Source organism: Sinohyriopsis cumingii, chromosome 2, assembly GCF_028554795.1.
Source record: "Sinohyriopsis cumingii isolate HCF-2022 chromosome 2, ASM2855479v2, whole genome shotgun sequence".
Taxonomy (NCBI): domain Eukaryota; kingdom Metazoa; phylum Mollusca; class Bivalvia; order Unionida; family Unionidae; genus Sinohyriopsis; species Sinohyriopsis cumingii.
The window spans coordinates 7,482,933-7,499,340 of NC_142962.1; the positions used below are offsets into that span (position 1 = coordinate 7,482,933).

Sequence of the window (16,408 nt, forward strand, 5' to 3'; positions counted from 1 at the left end):
TTGTATCCCCATCATAGTGAACAGCATCTGAAAAATAGTTTCAACTGTGATGAGATTGCTTTATTCTATCAGGCATTGCTGAAAAAATTCTTTACAAAAAGAGGGAAATTTGTAGTTGTAGTAACCATTTTCCAGCACAAGATAGGCTATACACGGCAGCCAGTATTAATGGTGGAGGATGAACTCAGGAAAACCCCTGAAAGAACAACCTACCCACGAGAAGCTACTGGCAAGCTTTCTCACATACCCACATTGGCTGAGCCAAAGGAAATTCGTAAAAACTGAAAAGTGCAAAGACTTGTGACCATATCAGTAAGTAGTGCTACCTGGGAAGAACGGAAACCATTATTTATTGGTAAATGTAAGATGCCTCACTGCTTTAAAAATGTTAAGCAAAGCCTTTTAGCTGGGAATATAACAGAAAGCTTAGATGGATTCTAAAATATTCTGCAATCAGATCTTAAGTGAAGATTGCAAATCTCAAAATGAATGTAAAAATCACTAAAGTGTTATGCTCGTTGACAATGCAACATCACATTCTGATAAAACTGTTCTGGAAAACATTTTACATTTCTTACCCCCATACAAAAATGTGACCCATGATTTCAAACCTCAATACTGAAAGTTGATGATAAAATTAATCCTTGCCAAACTTTTTAATGTTATTAAGTTGTAAATATCTATTACACTGCTGAATACAATTCAATGGATTGACCAATCAAGGCAGCAAACAATTAGGAAAGATTTCCGTGTTGCCAGATTTAGTATCAAATGTGATAAGCATGACATCATACCTCTGCCAGATAAGACAGAGAGAGAGAGAGAGAAAGAGGGAATGGAAGAAGAATGGCATGGGAAATCAATCCTACAGGCACTTCTATCTGTAACTCAGAATCACACAAGAACAAGACGGTCACCTATTAAATTTAAGATTTAAATGCAGCTCATTAAGTTAAGAATTTATTCTTACTCATAGATCTGTAGACTGTGTTTCTTTTAGAATATTTTCTTTTGTCTTCTGGGTTCGGAGAATGACTTTCTTTCACTATGTAACAATGTATGTATAGTGAGCCATTGTTCTGTACAGACTGTAAAAAGAAAGATACAAGTATAGTCGAACCTGTCAGCATATAGAAAGAAAGATACAATTAGAGTCAAATCTGTCTTAAGCAGCTACCTCTGTGAGGGGAAAAAATGCCCAATGTAGATAAATTCCTACTTAATACAGGTTAGGCTCCACCCTGAGTGGAATAAAAATCAGGATCAGTGTTTGCGTCCACATGTTTACAAAACTTGGCAAAGGAATTGATATCTCCACTATCTTATGCTATTTATTTAACATGAAAAACATGTGCTGCAGTCAATAATTCAATAACACACTAAATATCAGCATTAAAGATGAAAACAGAAAAACGATAGATTTTCACAGTATGACAGTAGTGTATTCCTTGTGGAATTTGTACATCACTTTTGTCCTCTTTGAAGGAGGTGTGGCAATTATGAATCGAAAAGCTATTGTTTACTATTTTCTTTTTGACATTTATAAAAATTCTTATTTTCGGTAAATAAAATCTCAAAATTGGAATTTTCAGATTTTTAAATAATTTTTTTAACGATTACAAGCAAATTGGGATAAGTGGCAGGGCTGGGTCTATGGGACTTTTAAAAACTAGCTTTTTGTGACTGTAATATACCCTCTATGTTGCTGAACCAAGATGAGATGCAAAGCCATACCTGCAAAAGCATGTTCAAGAATGTGCCAGACAAGTTTCTGAGCACAACAAAGTTAATTTAAACATGATGGTGCTACTGCTGCTGATTAAAGTCATCCCTCTAAGAAAATAATTAATTTGCTACTTCAAATGATGTCATGATTGCATATGGATTAAGAGATATTTTTCCAAAGTTAAAATTTAGCCCAAACCAAATTTGATATGGTTACATTGCAGCTAATTTCTGCTATGCAAAGCAAGTGTTTAGTGTACAGAGAGATACATACAATCCAATCTGATAGAACAATACCTGGGGCCTCTCTAATCTAGACTGAGCCCCTCCTGTGTTATAAGAGAGTTGCCCATTGGAACTGTTAAAAAACAAAGTGGATATTTGCTTTAAACAAATGAAAATACATAAGTTTATTACCCAAAAAATGAAACATATCTGCTATTGACTCATAGCAAGCAAATTTTCTTTTTATTTTAAACTCAAACATATTGGCTGGCAAGATTTATTGCTGGATGTGTGTATGTGTATGTGTGCGTTACTGTTTATGTTCTGCTGCGTTCTGTGATTATTCACACAAAAACTATAACCAGCTACAAAATTATCCTTCCCAATTCAAAGTTAAATAGCACATTAAGACAAGAAAATTCATTCACTCCATGCTGAATTTGAACTCAAGTTGTCTTTATTGGTAGAAGGCCATACTTACCACTAGGTCAGGTAAGCATCCAAGAATAACTTTGAATTTCAATGTTATCTTGTGATAGATATGACAGTGAAATTATTTATTTAATTCACAAGGGAATTATCATAATTATTTTACTTGGAAAATCCAGTAATTTACAGCCTAGCATAAAATGAAAAGTGTTATCTAATTTGTTTGAAAGAAACCTTGAGCCCATTGATGAATTAATAATTTTTATCTTGAAGTTCTTGAAAGACAATTGTAAATTATTAACAATGTTCATTGCTGGACCTCTGCAAATTGCTCTAATCATGAAGATCGCCTGCTTAATTGTATCCAAAAGCCATACACTTTGTGTGTACAAAGCAAAGCCTGTGACCTATGAATAGAAAACAATAATATCTCTTTCCGCAATATTTCAGTGGTTACCTATAATTAGCACTCACTTGTACAGCTTGAATAATAATCAGCTGTCCCTTGTACATGCTGACATGTAATGTACTGCCAGGTAAATATAATGAACAGTACCAATGCAATTGTTTGACATTAAAGCTAACAGCCAATGATTTTATTAATATTGAATTTTTTCTGTAGTTGTGACACATAAAGCATGATCACACAATCTAATTACGAACTTAAATCTACTGGAGGAAAACACTGCTTAATGTGAAATAATTTGAGAGGTGAATAATATAAGTTAAATATTTCTTTTCATATTTAAAGTGCAGCAGTTTTAACAATATGTTAAAGTAATGGTAAAAAATAGGGCCCATTTGTGCAGAAGGAAATTGGAGCTGGGTTAGTGGAATAGGAGTCAGGGATTGTGATTTTTGTTCAAGTCACCTGCCCTGGGCTTTCTTTAACCACTGGTAAAAAAATAATGTTAATTACTATAAGTATCTTTCTCATTACAGAATTATTCTCTTTTCTGAATCTGATAACAGAGTAAGAATTATAAATTAGCTGAAGACAAATTAGGCAGGCTGAAGGTTAAACTACACATTTTGGTGTATAATTATTTAAGCTGTGTCTTTATATTACCTCAGAAGCTGCAATCTGTCCTGACTGGACAAAGGATCCATCACCATTTGGACCGGACTCCCAGTCCCCATACACAAGGCCTTTCTTGACCCAAAATAGGGTATCAGCGTTATCAAAGTCAGTAAAATCCTCCTTCTCCGAGATGTAAACATACATGTCCTGAAAAATTAATAAATGTGCTTAATCTACACCCATACTAGCATTGACCCTCCACTACCAAATAAAGCTGGCTGCTGTTTCCCTATAAGTGCACTTTAAGAATGCTACCACTTTTGAGAGCTCAATGGTTGCAATAAACTTCTGTACTAAATGTACTAATATCTATTGTTTTCCTCTGAAATAATGAGCCATATCTGGTCCCTGGATATACCCATGGCAGTGATTAGTAAAAGCCTTGAGTTTTAGGCAACCACCATGACGAGTAACAAAAACACAAATGCTATCATGGTAACCATAATGGATCTTAGATTGGCACCATTTTCAATCCAGACCAACTAGACATTGTAAAAAGTCTTCTAGCAAAATCCCAATGTCGATATGACATTCCATCTAAGCAGAGTAGCAATAAGATGTTTCAAGATGGCCACTGGCAGGATCATTGGACATGAGATGAGCACAATTTGGATTTAAGACCGACTAGACACCATAAGAAGTATTCTTGTGAAAGCCCTATGCATAAGAAGTCTTGAAGTGAAAATCCCATACTGCTACTAATTTCTGATCAAGAAGAGTAGCATTAATGATTTTGTCATAGTGGCCATATTGGATTACAGATCAATATCATTTACATTTAGGACCAACTACCGTATTTCATGTATTTTTTTTGTACCCTTTAATTTTTGGTACACAATCACGTTATCAAAATAATAATTATTTAAATGTATCATATTTTTTTGTATATATCACTTTGTATTTTCCCAAAATCCTTTAAGTTATCGGATATAAAATATATACTAAAAAGATTTACATTTGCAAAAAGATTAAAAATACCTATTGCCATTTTGTTTTTACAAAAATTAATAATTAACTGTTGATAAGAAAATACGATTGATGCATAAGCTCTCTTATTGTCACCACAATATCTACCAGTGTTTACTAACAAGTCGATAAAGGCCTTCATAGAACATATCTTTAAATATTATCATATATTAGTTCTCCTTATTAAGTCTGTCACTGTTACAAAGTGGCTGAGTGGTCTAAAGCGCTCTCTGTTACGGATCACTGCCATCTCACCTCTGTCTGCGTGGGTTCGAGTCTAGGATTCAGCCAATGTAGGTATGTGAGAAAGCTTGCCAGTAGCTTGTCGTGGGTCGGTGGTTCTTCCTGGGGTTTTCCTGGGTTCTTCCTCCACCATTAATACTGGCCGCCATGCACAGCCTATCGTGTGCTGAAAAATGGCATTAAACCCATCAACAACATCAACAAAACACCATGTGCATTTAAAAATGAGTTCGGAAGGCCACTGATGTTTTCTTATCCCCCAAAAATGGTATCTCAGTATATGCTAAAGTGAAAACCAATTGGTCAACTAGTCTTATTGTTTCATTATAGTCATACAAAAATAAAATATAAAAACATTGTCATTTTTTCCCCGTAAAATTTAATAAATATATATATATATATATATATATATATATATATATATATATATATAGAGAGAGAGAGAGAGAGAGAGAGATAGAATCTTTTGAGTGCTTGTACTGTTTTGACTTGGATATAATTAACATTTTATTGCTAATCTATTCTACAATGTGCTTGTCTATTGTTATCTTTATTGGCAAATTCGAATAACAAGTAATGCACATGATCACTTGTCATTAAAACATCTGCTGTATGGACAATGGCCTCTACAGCACATTGACAGATTTTCATTTCCTATGAGAGAGCCTCATTTCTCTGCTGACAGCCTTGCTGATTTGATCTCTTCCGTTGAATCTTGCCCTCTATCTGGTTTCAACTGGAATAACCAAAGCTCTAAGCATATTTAATTAGTGTGTAATAACACTGCATAGCCATGAGGTTATTGTGACAATGTATGTCGTAATTAAAACAAGAATAAATTGTTGATTTAGAGGTGTTAATTGATAATGGAATATAGTATAGTGTCGCATACATGCCAACCCCTGGTGAGGAAAATGTGTAATCCAAGTGGATAAAAAGAGTAATCCGAGCAAAAACAGAGCAATCCACATATACACCTCTCCCTTGATAACTCGCGCACAACAGGGTCCACAAACATAAACCGCACTATAAGCAAGGCACGAGTTACTGAGGGACCTACAAAAATTTAAAAAAAAAATCGCTCTGACATTGAGAAAACCATGGGGGGGGGACTGTGTTAGGAAACTGGGCTATTTAATGACTGAATCCTCATTTTACAATCATGTCGATAATAATTTTTAATAATGCACTTTTTCTAATGAAGTTGTTCGTTATTCTGTTTAAATAACATCTTCGTTTTCTCAAAATATCCAACATATGAAAGATCGTTCCAACTGGTTTGAACAACCATCACGAGTACGCAAAAAATGTGTATTACGTCACTGCTTTTTGTTTTCTTGACGAGTCTGGTTCCCGTAGTAGTATTTAATAGGATCTTGCCAAATCGGTAGTCCACAATTTGGGAATTAGACTAACTGTTGATACACCACCAAACAAGATTCCTTTTTTTCCAAAAACATGCGACATTTATTTCGTGACACGTCTACGTCAAAACTCAATTTTTTATTGTTCAATTAGTAGAATGTTAATGTCGTGATTTCATTGGAAGTAATAATGAAATTTCTTATTATCGCTGAGGATATCTCTAAATGCCAGTTCAAGAATTCTCTGAAACTTGCTTGCCCACAATGGCCCGTATCTGTGAAATCAAGCTATTTATTTTACGAAGTATTCTTTTCGCTTTGCTGCCTTGTTATCTTTGATCACAGTTATGAAAGAGTCGGTTAATTTAAGGTAGTTTCTGTTACATACAAAATAATGTTTATTACAATGTTTGACTGATCAAACGAAGTGAGTTCACCCCGACATACGACCGAGGCCGCTAGATTTTAAGTTAGTTTGATTTTTGTGCCTTTTAACTTTTCTTTTATTCCACCTCCATTTTTATTCAAAAGACATAATTAACGTGATAAAGGAGGCCAGCTTTTAATTCAGTGCAACAATACAACAAATACTTCTGCAAGTCAGTTACCATAACATGGTTGGCGCTTAATTAGGTTCTCAGAGAAACGCTCGCGGACATAGCTGTTAGGGTAGATTGAAGCATTTTACGTTTAATTACAAGAGGACAGATTGCACTTATGACGATTACACTTATAAGGGACTAAAAGATGGAACTAGAACACAAATTTCAATTGATAAAAAAATTATTTAATTTGTATTTATTTATTAAAGTACTGCCTCCACTCGGCGTAAGTGACATTTTCATTGATCAAAATTTCCTTACATATCGTTAATTCCGGTGTACTAGGAATGTAGTTTGGAAAGAAAATGTAAAAAATTGTATGAGTTATTTTTGAATTTGATATTTCATAGTGTTAATTAAAATTTCCAGGTCCTATCTAAAAGTTTCAATGATGAAACGAGCAATACATCAGAGTTTCCGTTACCAATTTTGATCACGATTTTCTTCAAGTTCAACAAATAGGGATACATTTTTGGGGAAGAATTTTTGGGTTTAAAAAATGGGATCCACGCCTGACACCGCGTCATAAGCGGGTTCGTGAGTTATCAGGGCGCAAGTTATCAAGGGAGTGGTGTAACATGATAAAAATTCAATAAGCATATGTACAAAATGATTTATTTCTCTCTCTGGACTTTTAGCATAAGTTTTCATATATAACACTTTGAGCTTTAAAAAGCAACAGACTGATATTGCATTTCAAAACACTTTGTACCAGCTGAGACTATGGATGTTTTGCACACCAGCAGAGCACTAAGTGCTGGGTTACAGAGCCAGGATCTGAATTCCATTTTATTTTTGTTAACAATACTGAACAATCTCTCACAGTCAGCAATAGAATGGTAAAGAACCAATATTCTTTTCATAACCTGACAAAGAAGAGGAAATTTATATCTTACAGTTATTTGGGTCTTTCAGCTGGGAAATAAGATGAAAAAAAGTTAACTCTGCATAAAGTACAGTGCCAGGTAGAGTGTCAATTTGATACTTAAGTTCTCCTTCTAATTTATCAGCAGCCTTTCCTGCAGCATGGTGCATCATATAACAGAGACAACCTAACAGGTACAATGATGGAGACATATTTCAAAATATAGAATGCAACTCCTTTACGAATTCCAGTCATCACTGATGCAGTATCAGCTGAAAACCTCCATACAGTTCTGCCAACTTATGTTTATTCAAAGCATTATCAAGCAAATAAAAAAAACGTTTTCTCGAGTGAAATCTAATGTTAATTCTGGTAATGAAAGAAGAGTACTCAGTCTTCGCCCTTTTCACTGTCGAAGTCTCTTAAACAGACTGGGTACAACTTTTTGTCATAATCACTACTACTGTCTGTTGCAATACTAAACAGCCCAATTTTCAACGCTTCTGCAATTTTAAGTGAAGTATCTTCTGCTAAACACCTAACAATATTAGATGATTTTGTTCTTGCACATGCATCTTTTCTGCAATTTCGGAATCAGGAACATCCATTTGAACAAATGACCAATGTAATCTTCTACCACTAGGGGTAGTCCATGTTCTATTAAGAACTTGGTAGATAACGCCTCTGCATTTATAAAATTTGTGTCCACTGTTCAGTTTTGCTGTAAATAAGAAACTACCTTAGTATTGGAGTTAGTACAATGAGCTGATTCAAGGTTTCTTTGTTTTACCACCATGGCCAATATTAAAATCCTTTCCACACAGCCGGCAAGGGGCGTGAAGCTGCCCTAGAATTGAACGCTGTATTGTGTAATTCATGTATTCATCTCTGAATCGGTTTTTCGTCTTACCCTAATCCATCTGTGAAATTATTTTTAAAATATCTGGGCTCTAACACACGCATCAACTAGAATAAATCTAACTTGACTTTTAGCACCAGATACCTACAGACTGGTTCTGTAAAGATATGAATTAGAACAAAGATTCTGAGAGCAAAGATTGTAAGTTAGAAAACCAGTCTCTTCTCTCCTAATGAAGCCATACAGCTGCTATAAATAGAAACCGAGGTCAAAAATTGAAAGTAGAAACAGGATGTTTCTTGGAAATAGGGCAACTGCTATAAACAGAACATAATACTGTTAGGAAAGTGCATGCAAGTCTTCAGAAAAGCATACTCTTAAGTCATACTTACATAGAAGCCGTCTGTTCTAGAATATGGTCCGTGGGATTAATGGGATGTTAATAAAAATGAGAAAACAAATTATTAATTTTTTTGGAGGGGGATATACCAAAAATGTGTAATCCGAATACAGTTACGTGTAAAGCGTAATTTAGTGAAAAAAAGCATAATGATTATGTCAAAAGCATCATGGTTGGCATGTATGGTGTCACAATACATAAGGATTATCATAATCGTCAGGTAGCTGAAAATGATCTTTTTTCTCTTTGCAAAAGCTACTAAATAAAAACCACCCTGAATAAATATGGTCTTGTACAATGACACAATTTTGTTTCACAAAACTCTCTCTCACCACCATTAATACTGGCCGCCATCCATAGCCTATCATGTGCTGAAAAATGGCGTTAAACCCAATAACAACAACAACTCTCTCTCTCACACACACGCTCGTGCACATAACTAAAACGCGTTTCAAGTTCTTTATTTTCTTTCAATTGCAGTTCGACAATGATGTTATTGTTGTGGTAAGAATACAAACTGCACTTAATTTCTTGACAATGTGGACTCGTATCGTTGCGTGCAATTTACCAATAAATAATACCCAAAACTAATCCAATGAGACATTATCCCTCTCTCTCTCTAATAACAACAAAAATCTTTTTGAGTACTTTTATTTTTATTGTAAAGGAGAATGAGACAGAAAATTTACGTTTGTCCTGTTAGGTTGTTGAGTAGTGTGTGTTCCATAGAACTTGTTTGGGTGTGATCCCTTTATTTTTCATACATAGTCAGTACCACATAATGATAAATATGTGTACATATGATTTTTTTAACCCTGAAATTAATAATTATTTTTTGTGTATGAAAAATTACATGAAATACGGTAGATACCATAAGAAGTGTTTTAGTGAAAAACCCATGTTGACATGACCATCCATTCAAGAGAAGTATCAATAGTAAGTACCTCAAAATGGCCACTGTGGTATAAACACTGGATGTCCAACTGGAACCATTTTCATTTACAACCAATCAGGCATCATAAGAAGTCTTCTGGTGAAAACCCCAAGTTGATATGACTGCCTGTTCAGGCAAGTTTGCATGAAGATTAAAGATGGCTGCCATGGTGGCCATATTGCATGCTTTACATCTTGCAATACATGCAAGTGAGAGTGGTTTAGTGTGTAATTCTTTGAATATTAAACAACAATGTTTGTAACTTATCCACTACTACATAAGTATATGGTTGCAACTTTCTAATTGGGGCAATAGAACTTGATCCATCCACTACAAGCTACAATGACCACTATATCTGGTCCTTGATAGAAGCAGCATTAAATGATTAAGTATATAAACATATATTTTCCACAATCTGCGATGCACATATTGCAGCTGTCATGGTAGCCATATTGGATGTGAGTAGCACCATTTTTATTAAGGACTACCTAGATCTTTGGATGAATGTGTATATAAAGTTTCATGGCAATCTCCCAAATACTTGAGGAGGAATGGCAATAACAAACTTGTGCTAACAGATGTATAGATGATGGACAACAGACCAACCCATTAGCTCTTGGGTTCTGTGACCAGTAGAGCTAAAATTGGGGGAATTTTTATGAACACAGAAGTGATTTATTAAAGAAATAAAGGAAACGCTTCACAATATGATACAGGATCTTTGCACATCATTATATGGAGGGGGGTGTTAGAGGCACATATCCATGTCCTTGATACACTAATGCTTTCAAGACATACATATATTATACCATGTACAAGGAGAAGACAATGCAGATATATATATATATATATATATATATATATATATATATATATATATATATGAAATAAACCCATAATAATTATCTCTTCATACTTCTGAGATAAATATAAGGCAATATAAAGCTAAATTCAACTTACAAATATTGCTCCATTGGGGAAGATGTTTGAAGTGTATACAGATTTGGCTGGCTTTCCATCTTGGGTTGTATTGTCTGTAGAAGGCGTGGATGATCTTCTGAAAAAACTGCTGATCATGTAAATAAAAAACATCCTAATCAGCAGTGTCTTCATAAAACCCCAGACGCCAGGTCGGTTCTGTGCCTGAAAGTACATAATAAGAAACCGTTTTTCATTGCAGAAAACCACCATAGATCAGCCTAATACAGCATACAATACAATATACTTCAAAACTGTGAAAAAGAACAAGGGTCTATTTACATGTTTATACATATGACTAGATGTTTATTTTTGATAACAGCATACATACCACACACGTCAAGGTATAAGTGTAATTACTGCTAACATAAGTTGCAATAAAATCATAATTTGGGCATAAAAACTGTAATGTACATATTACATGCCATCATTACAATACACTGTATGAAAAATGTACATTTACTAACCTGGATGTGCAGCTGGTTAACATTCTTGTCACAAAAGGCCAAAATCCATGTGGTTTAGAACAAGAATACAAACACAAAATATACTTACAAATTATTTATATTTAGCACTCACTTTAACTAGTCTGTAACTTTCAATGAACAATTGTGAAGGCGTGAATTCTGCAACAAGCATTATGATCGTGTGCTCAATTCGAGTGCATTATCTAATATTCTTGTAAAATTTCATCCTTTTTTCTGATCTAACATGTCTTGAATTTTGAAAAGATCCATCTGTTCTAATATTTTCAGTCAAAACATCCACCAAGTCACAATGTTAAGCCTGTTTCGCTTAACATCTGGCAGCCTGTCATTAAAAGGTTACTGGTCTTGTCAATATTGTGAATTTGTGAAAAAATGTTTCGAATTGAAGAAACTCACATTTTCTTGGAAGTGTGTTACGTACAGTTGCTACAAAATAGAAAATAAGTAAAGTACATGTATATCTAGGAGATCTAGTACTGTTACAATATTCTTATGCAGCAGTCATCTTTTTAAGAATATTCTCAAACTTATACCAGTGGAATTAAAATGATGAAAATAAAATTGATCAATGCAATGTACCAAAAAGGCATAATCCATATACAGGCCAGTGTAAGACATCATTAGGTGAAAAAAGCATAATGTCTAGCTGAGTGTAATAGAACCAAAGAAATTTTTAAAAAATGTTACCAGCTTAAATTGCTTTAAACATGACCATAAAGCCATCACTGTGATCAGACACTTGCTAAATTAATACCCCAACATTTCAAAGTGGTAATTACAGAGACAAGACCCAGCCCCTCTGTCATAAAACATAAATTGATTCCTCATGTTACTAAAATATATTCTGACCAATCAAAAGGCTGCATTTGCACATTCAGAATACCATTTCTAAAAGTAACTTTTTATTACATGAAAGTAAAGGTTCATTACTGAAGGATCTGCGAATTTTCTTGTTTACTAAGATGACTTGATGTTATGGACTCGAAAGGCTACAACTTTTATAAAATGTTATAAATGAAACCTGTTTCAGCTGGTTAGGCCACATGTTAATGCAAGAAGCTCAAATTGGCATGACATCACTCACATGGGTAACATCTACCTAAATGTCAAAGGCAGGAGAAGATGGTCCAAACAATTTAGACATATGAGATTTAATGCAGAGGTCTTGGAAATGCTTAATCACATGTATATGGACAAAAATATTTAAACCTGGGATGCAGAAAATCACTTACATGGGAGTCCTCCATATGCACGCAATAGCTGGGCTTGCCAGTCCTGCTTCAGCCACTTGCTGAGTAGTAAAATGTGTTGGTCAATTAATCATTTCAGCTGTGCTGATATTTACAATGACAGAATTCAGTGGCAGAAAGACCCCCCAGATGTGCATGTTGTCATTATAAGAGTACATTAAAATAACAAAAACATGATGCAAAAGCTGGGCGGCAAGTTCAAAGACTTCAACTGGTTGTTGAGTGGTGGGAAAATGTGCTGATATTTACAATGATTGAGTTCTGAGGCAGAATGACCTTGGGATCTACATGTGGTTACTCATAAGAGTACATCAAGTGAACGACTTTAGCTTTCATTATTGTGTTCATTTCTGAGTGTAGCTGAATAAGTAGTTCATGTGACTGAAATCAAGACATGTTTAGATTTAGACAAAATGCTGTTTGCAAATTTGGATATTATGTATTTTGGGATAAAATGGCAAGATTGTAATGAGATTCAGAAGAGGGCTAATGCTGCTAGATGGTTTGTATGGAACAGTAGCCAAGTGTAAGAACATATGTGATGCCTGGCTTAGTGTCCTTGGATTGACAACATTCAATCTCACTCTGACGGACAAATGACAGCTTTATTTCAGTGGCATATTAATGTGGAAATTAAACTCAATGGCAACCAAAAGTTCTTCTAATCTACAATGTTCCACATTTTCTGGGAGATGACTGCAACTTTTGCTGGTGGGACTCCTAGTTTTAAAATTCTAGCGGGACTTCTGTAATGGCACATCAGCAATAAAGTCAGAAGGAAGTTGAGACATGCTAGAAAGGGCATACAAAAGAACCATTACATGCCTGCTGCATGTTCAATAGTTGCACTATTAGTGCATAAGAAAGGGATAGTTGGTCCAGGCATGTTGTCTTGAAGCAAACTCGCTGTGTAGAAACCATTATTTTATAACTTATCTTGACCATGATCAATGACCTTGAGATCCCAGAATCTAGAGCTTTTCTTTATTACCTTAAGTACAATCCATCCACAATTTGGTCAAAGAACTTATTCTAGAACAAACGTTATTCTGCAAAACCCATATTTCTTAAAGCCACAATGACCAATGAAGATTTGACCTCACAATTGGTAAGCCTCTTCCATAGCCCCTGTTAGCTTATGTTTAAGATCTCAACAAACTTTGGTCAAGGTATGTGGTCAAGTTATTGATGCAAAACAATGCTCTTCACTGTAGTGGTCTTGACCTTTGACCCCAAAATCAAAAGGCTTTTTATTAACCCAAGATGCAAGTCAATCCATACAGATAAGATAAAAATTAAAATAGATTCACATTAATCTTAGTTCATTCCAAAATCTTTTTGAAATGATGATGGAATAATAACGAGATATTTTAAAAACTGTCTCAATTACATGTATTCTTCACCGATTTTTATTAAAATTTTAGAGTCATCTGAATTATATTCCTTAGATTCAACATGCATATATTAATACAGTAGAACCTGACTGGACCTCTGCTATGAGTGACCACCTGTTATTTATGACTAAAATCATTGTGTATTGTTTGATTTTATCACATAAATGAACTGTCATGAGCAGCCACCTTTTTAATGTGATTAGTGGCATAACTTTTAGGCAGAATATGTCTTGAACATTTGTAAGAAAATTACATGAAAGCAATCAAGCATCTCTCCATTATGGATCCAAAAACCATAATGTGAGATCTATGAATATTGCACATTCAAACATTTTCTCTTTTTTAAAACAAAATGGCAATGATTTCATTATATAAGTACGTAGTCCAAGGTTAGTAGCTTCAAAATCTTCATCCTTAGATAAAATAAGGAAAGTTCACTAAAAGATATATGTAATAGAAAAAAGTATAGATGATGATGAATAAAATGTTATGAGTGAAGAAAAGAAAGAAGCACAAGTACCATACATCTGAAGTTTACAGATAATTGCCTGGGGTAGTTTTGTTGAGAGTGTATCAGTAATCGCTACAAAAACTGTTAAAATCGTACGACACATCAAGCTCTGTTGAGACTGCAGGCATGGGAAAGAATTGTGATTGTAGAGACTTGTATTCGCGTTTTAATTGTAATTATCTCAGTTTCTTAACATATTAACTAAATCTGTGGTAGAAAACCAATAAAGGAAGTGTGAAAGTACAATGCGATCGTGATTCTTTTCCGATATTGGTACTACAATGTGTAATCTGTAATGGTCTGCTGTTTGCTATCAGTGCTTTTTCTTTTTATCTAGGTGTTAATCCTCACTGACCAGTACTTCAGTTTTTGCAGCTCAGTTTTAGCAATATATGTAAAAATGTCTTTGACTTAGAAGTGAAAAGATATGTGCATTGTAGAAAAGCAGTCTTCTTCTTCTTATTATTATTAATCAATCCTTTAAACGGTCCTTTCTGACTTGTTACTGGCCTTTCTGGACCGGTCCTTTCTGACCTGTTACCCTCTCAAGCAGTGTAACTAGGACTGATATTTAATTTTGTAATTTTACTGGTATCATTTAAAAAAAGGACTTTCAGCATAAACAAAACAAACATCTTTACTGAGAAGCGGATCTTTGAAATTTACTGCATTACTGTTCACTAAAAGATTAAGTTGCCTTCACTACCCCAATTTAACCAGTTACTGTGAGCAGTGTAGCCTTTAGGCAGTTGTGCTATCTTTAACTAGCTTAGTAACATCTCCACCGATTGTTTGACAAAGACACAATGTGTAAACTAGGCATAGTTACCTCTGAATTAAGTTTAGCTGGTTACAACTTTGTTGATTGTCTGACTAGACACAGTAGCCTTTGAATTTTACTTTGTAAAGGTGTTTATTTTACAGTTTGATGGATAAACAAATCAGACAGTTTGATCTAATGACATTTTGGTAAACCCCATTACCAGTGTATGGTCAGTATGATGGCCACAACCTTAAGGAAGCCTGCACCCTATGCTAAGGTTATTCATATGTATCAGGTCAGATGTACTGATTAACACTGTATGGAAATGCGTGCTTTAGTTACCCGAACTGAACTGTTTGTGGCAGTGTGTGCACTATCATGTTTTAACACAGGGCCGAGTAGATATTATTCGTGGGGTTTATCTTTTCCAACATGAATTGTCTTTGCAGCCAATTGATGTTAAGGGTCATTTTTGTGTTCTAATTAGACCTGCCAATGATGGTATTCATTACACAATACTTGTATCTACAGTTACCTGGATTTTAATAATTTGAAAATATTACAGTTAATTAAATACCACCCACCGCAACATGAAATGTCCTTCAATGTTATTTACTGTGGGTATTTAGTAGCATGTATATTGCTTTCATTTCCGTGCAAGTCCTAAAAACCTCAATTTGTATTAACAGATGTGTACAACTACTCTGATGCAATAAAAGTTTTGATTTAAGTTGTATTTTTCTTTTCTATAATTTAGTTTTGATTCTGAAGTGATATTTTTCCATGTTTTCTGAAAGTGCATGTGGCTCCATCAGCCCTCAGCCCTTGTCTTGTAAAATCAGATTTTAAACTGTTTTCAAGTTGACAATTCATTGATCAAGCTACAAATTTAATATATATATATAGGTATCATGCTACCAGGTGTAGTGGGTGACTAAGTTGTCTAAAAAATGTAAACTTTGCCTTCTGCTGTTGGGAATGCAAAAACGACTTTGCCTTATTTTTCTTACAGGTACTGTAACTGACCATACTTTTTGAGATGGCCCCACACCTTAGCCAGGTTGGTCCTAGTGATGTGTTGTAGCAAAATGTATTCCTCAAGCCATCAGTAGCTAGACCTAGTTATGATATCAATTACACTGACAAACAAACTCTTGACAGGCATGTGTTTTGATGGCTGACTGACCATTAGCCCTTTCCCAAGTAAGTCAGCAACCATCACTGCCCAATTTCCATGTTATCTTTTGACGATAAAATCATGTAAACTTGTGTTTTAAGAACAGAATCAGTTATCTGTATATTTTAACTATCTCTTGTACACTATTTCATCA

The 16,408-nt window shown here is 34.6% G+C and overlaps 1 protein-coding gene across 1 annotated transcript in view; it reads right to left on the bottom strand.

Moving 5' to 3' along the window:
• The window catches only part of LOC149804302 (putative lipid scramblase CLPTM1), an 86,071-nt gene that overhangs the window by 60,175 nt on the left and 9,488 nt on the right, over positions 1-16,408 (bottom strand). Inside the window, exons 2-4 of the mRNA XM_089938620.1 lie at positions 10,654-10,836; positions 3,449-3,607; positions 971-1,088 (exon numbers count right to left, since the gene is read on the bottom strand). Of these exons, the coding sequence (XP_089794746.1) occupies positions 971-1,088; positions 3,449-3,607; positions 10,654-10,836 (460 nt within the window). The remainder of the gene's footprint in view (positions 1-970; positions 1,089-3,448; positions 3,608-10,653; positions 10,837-16,408) is intronic.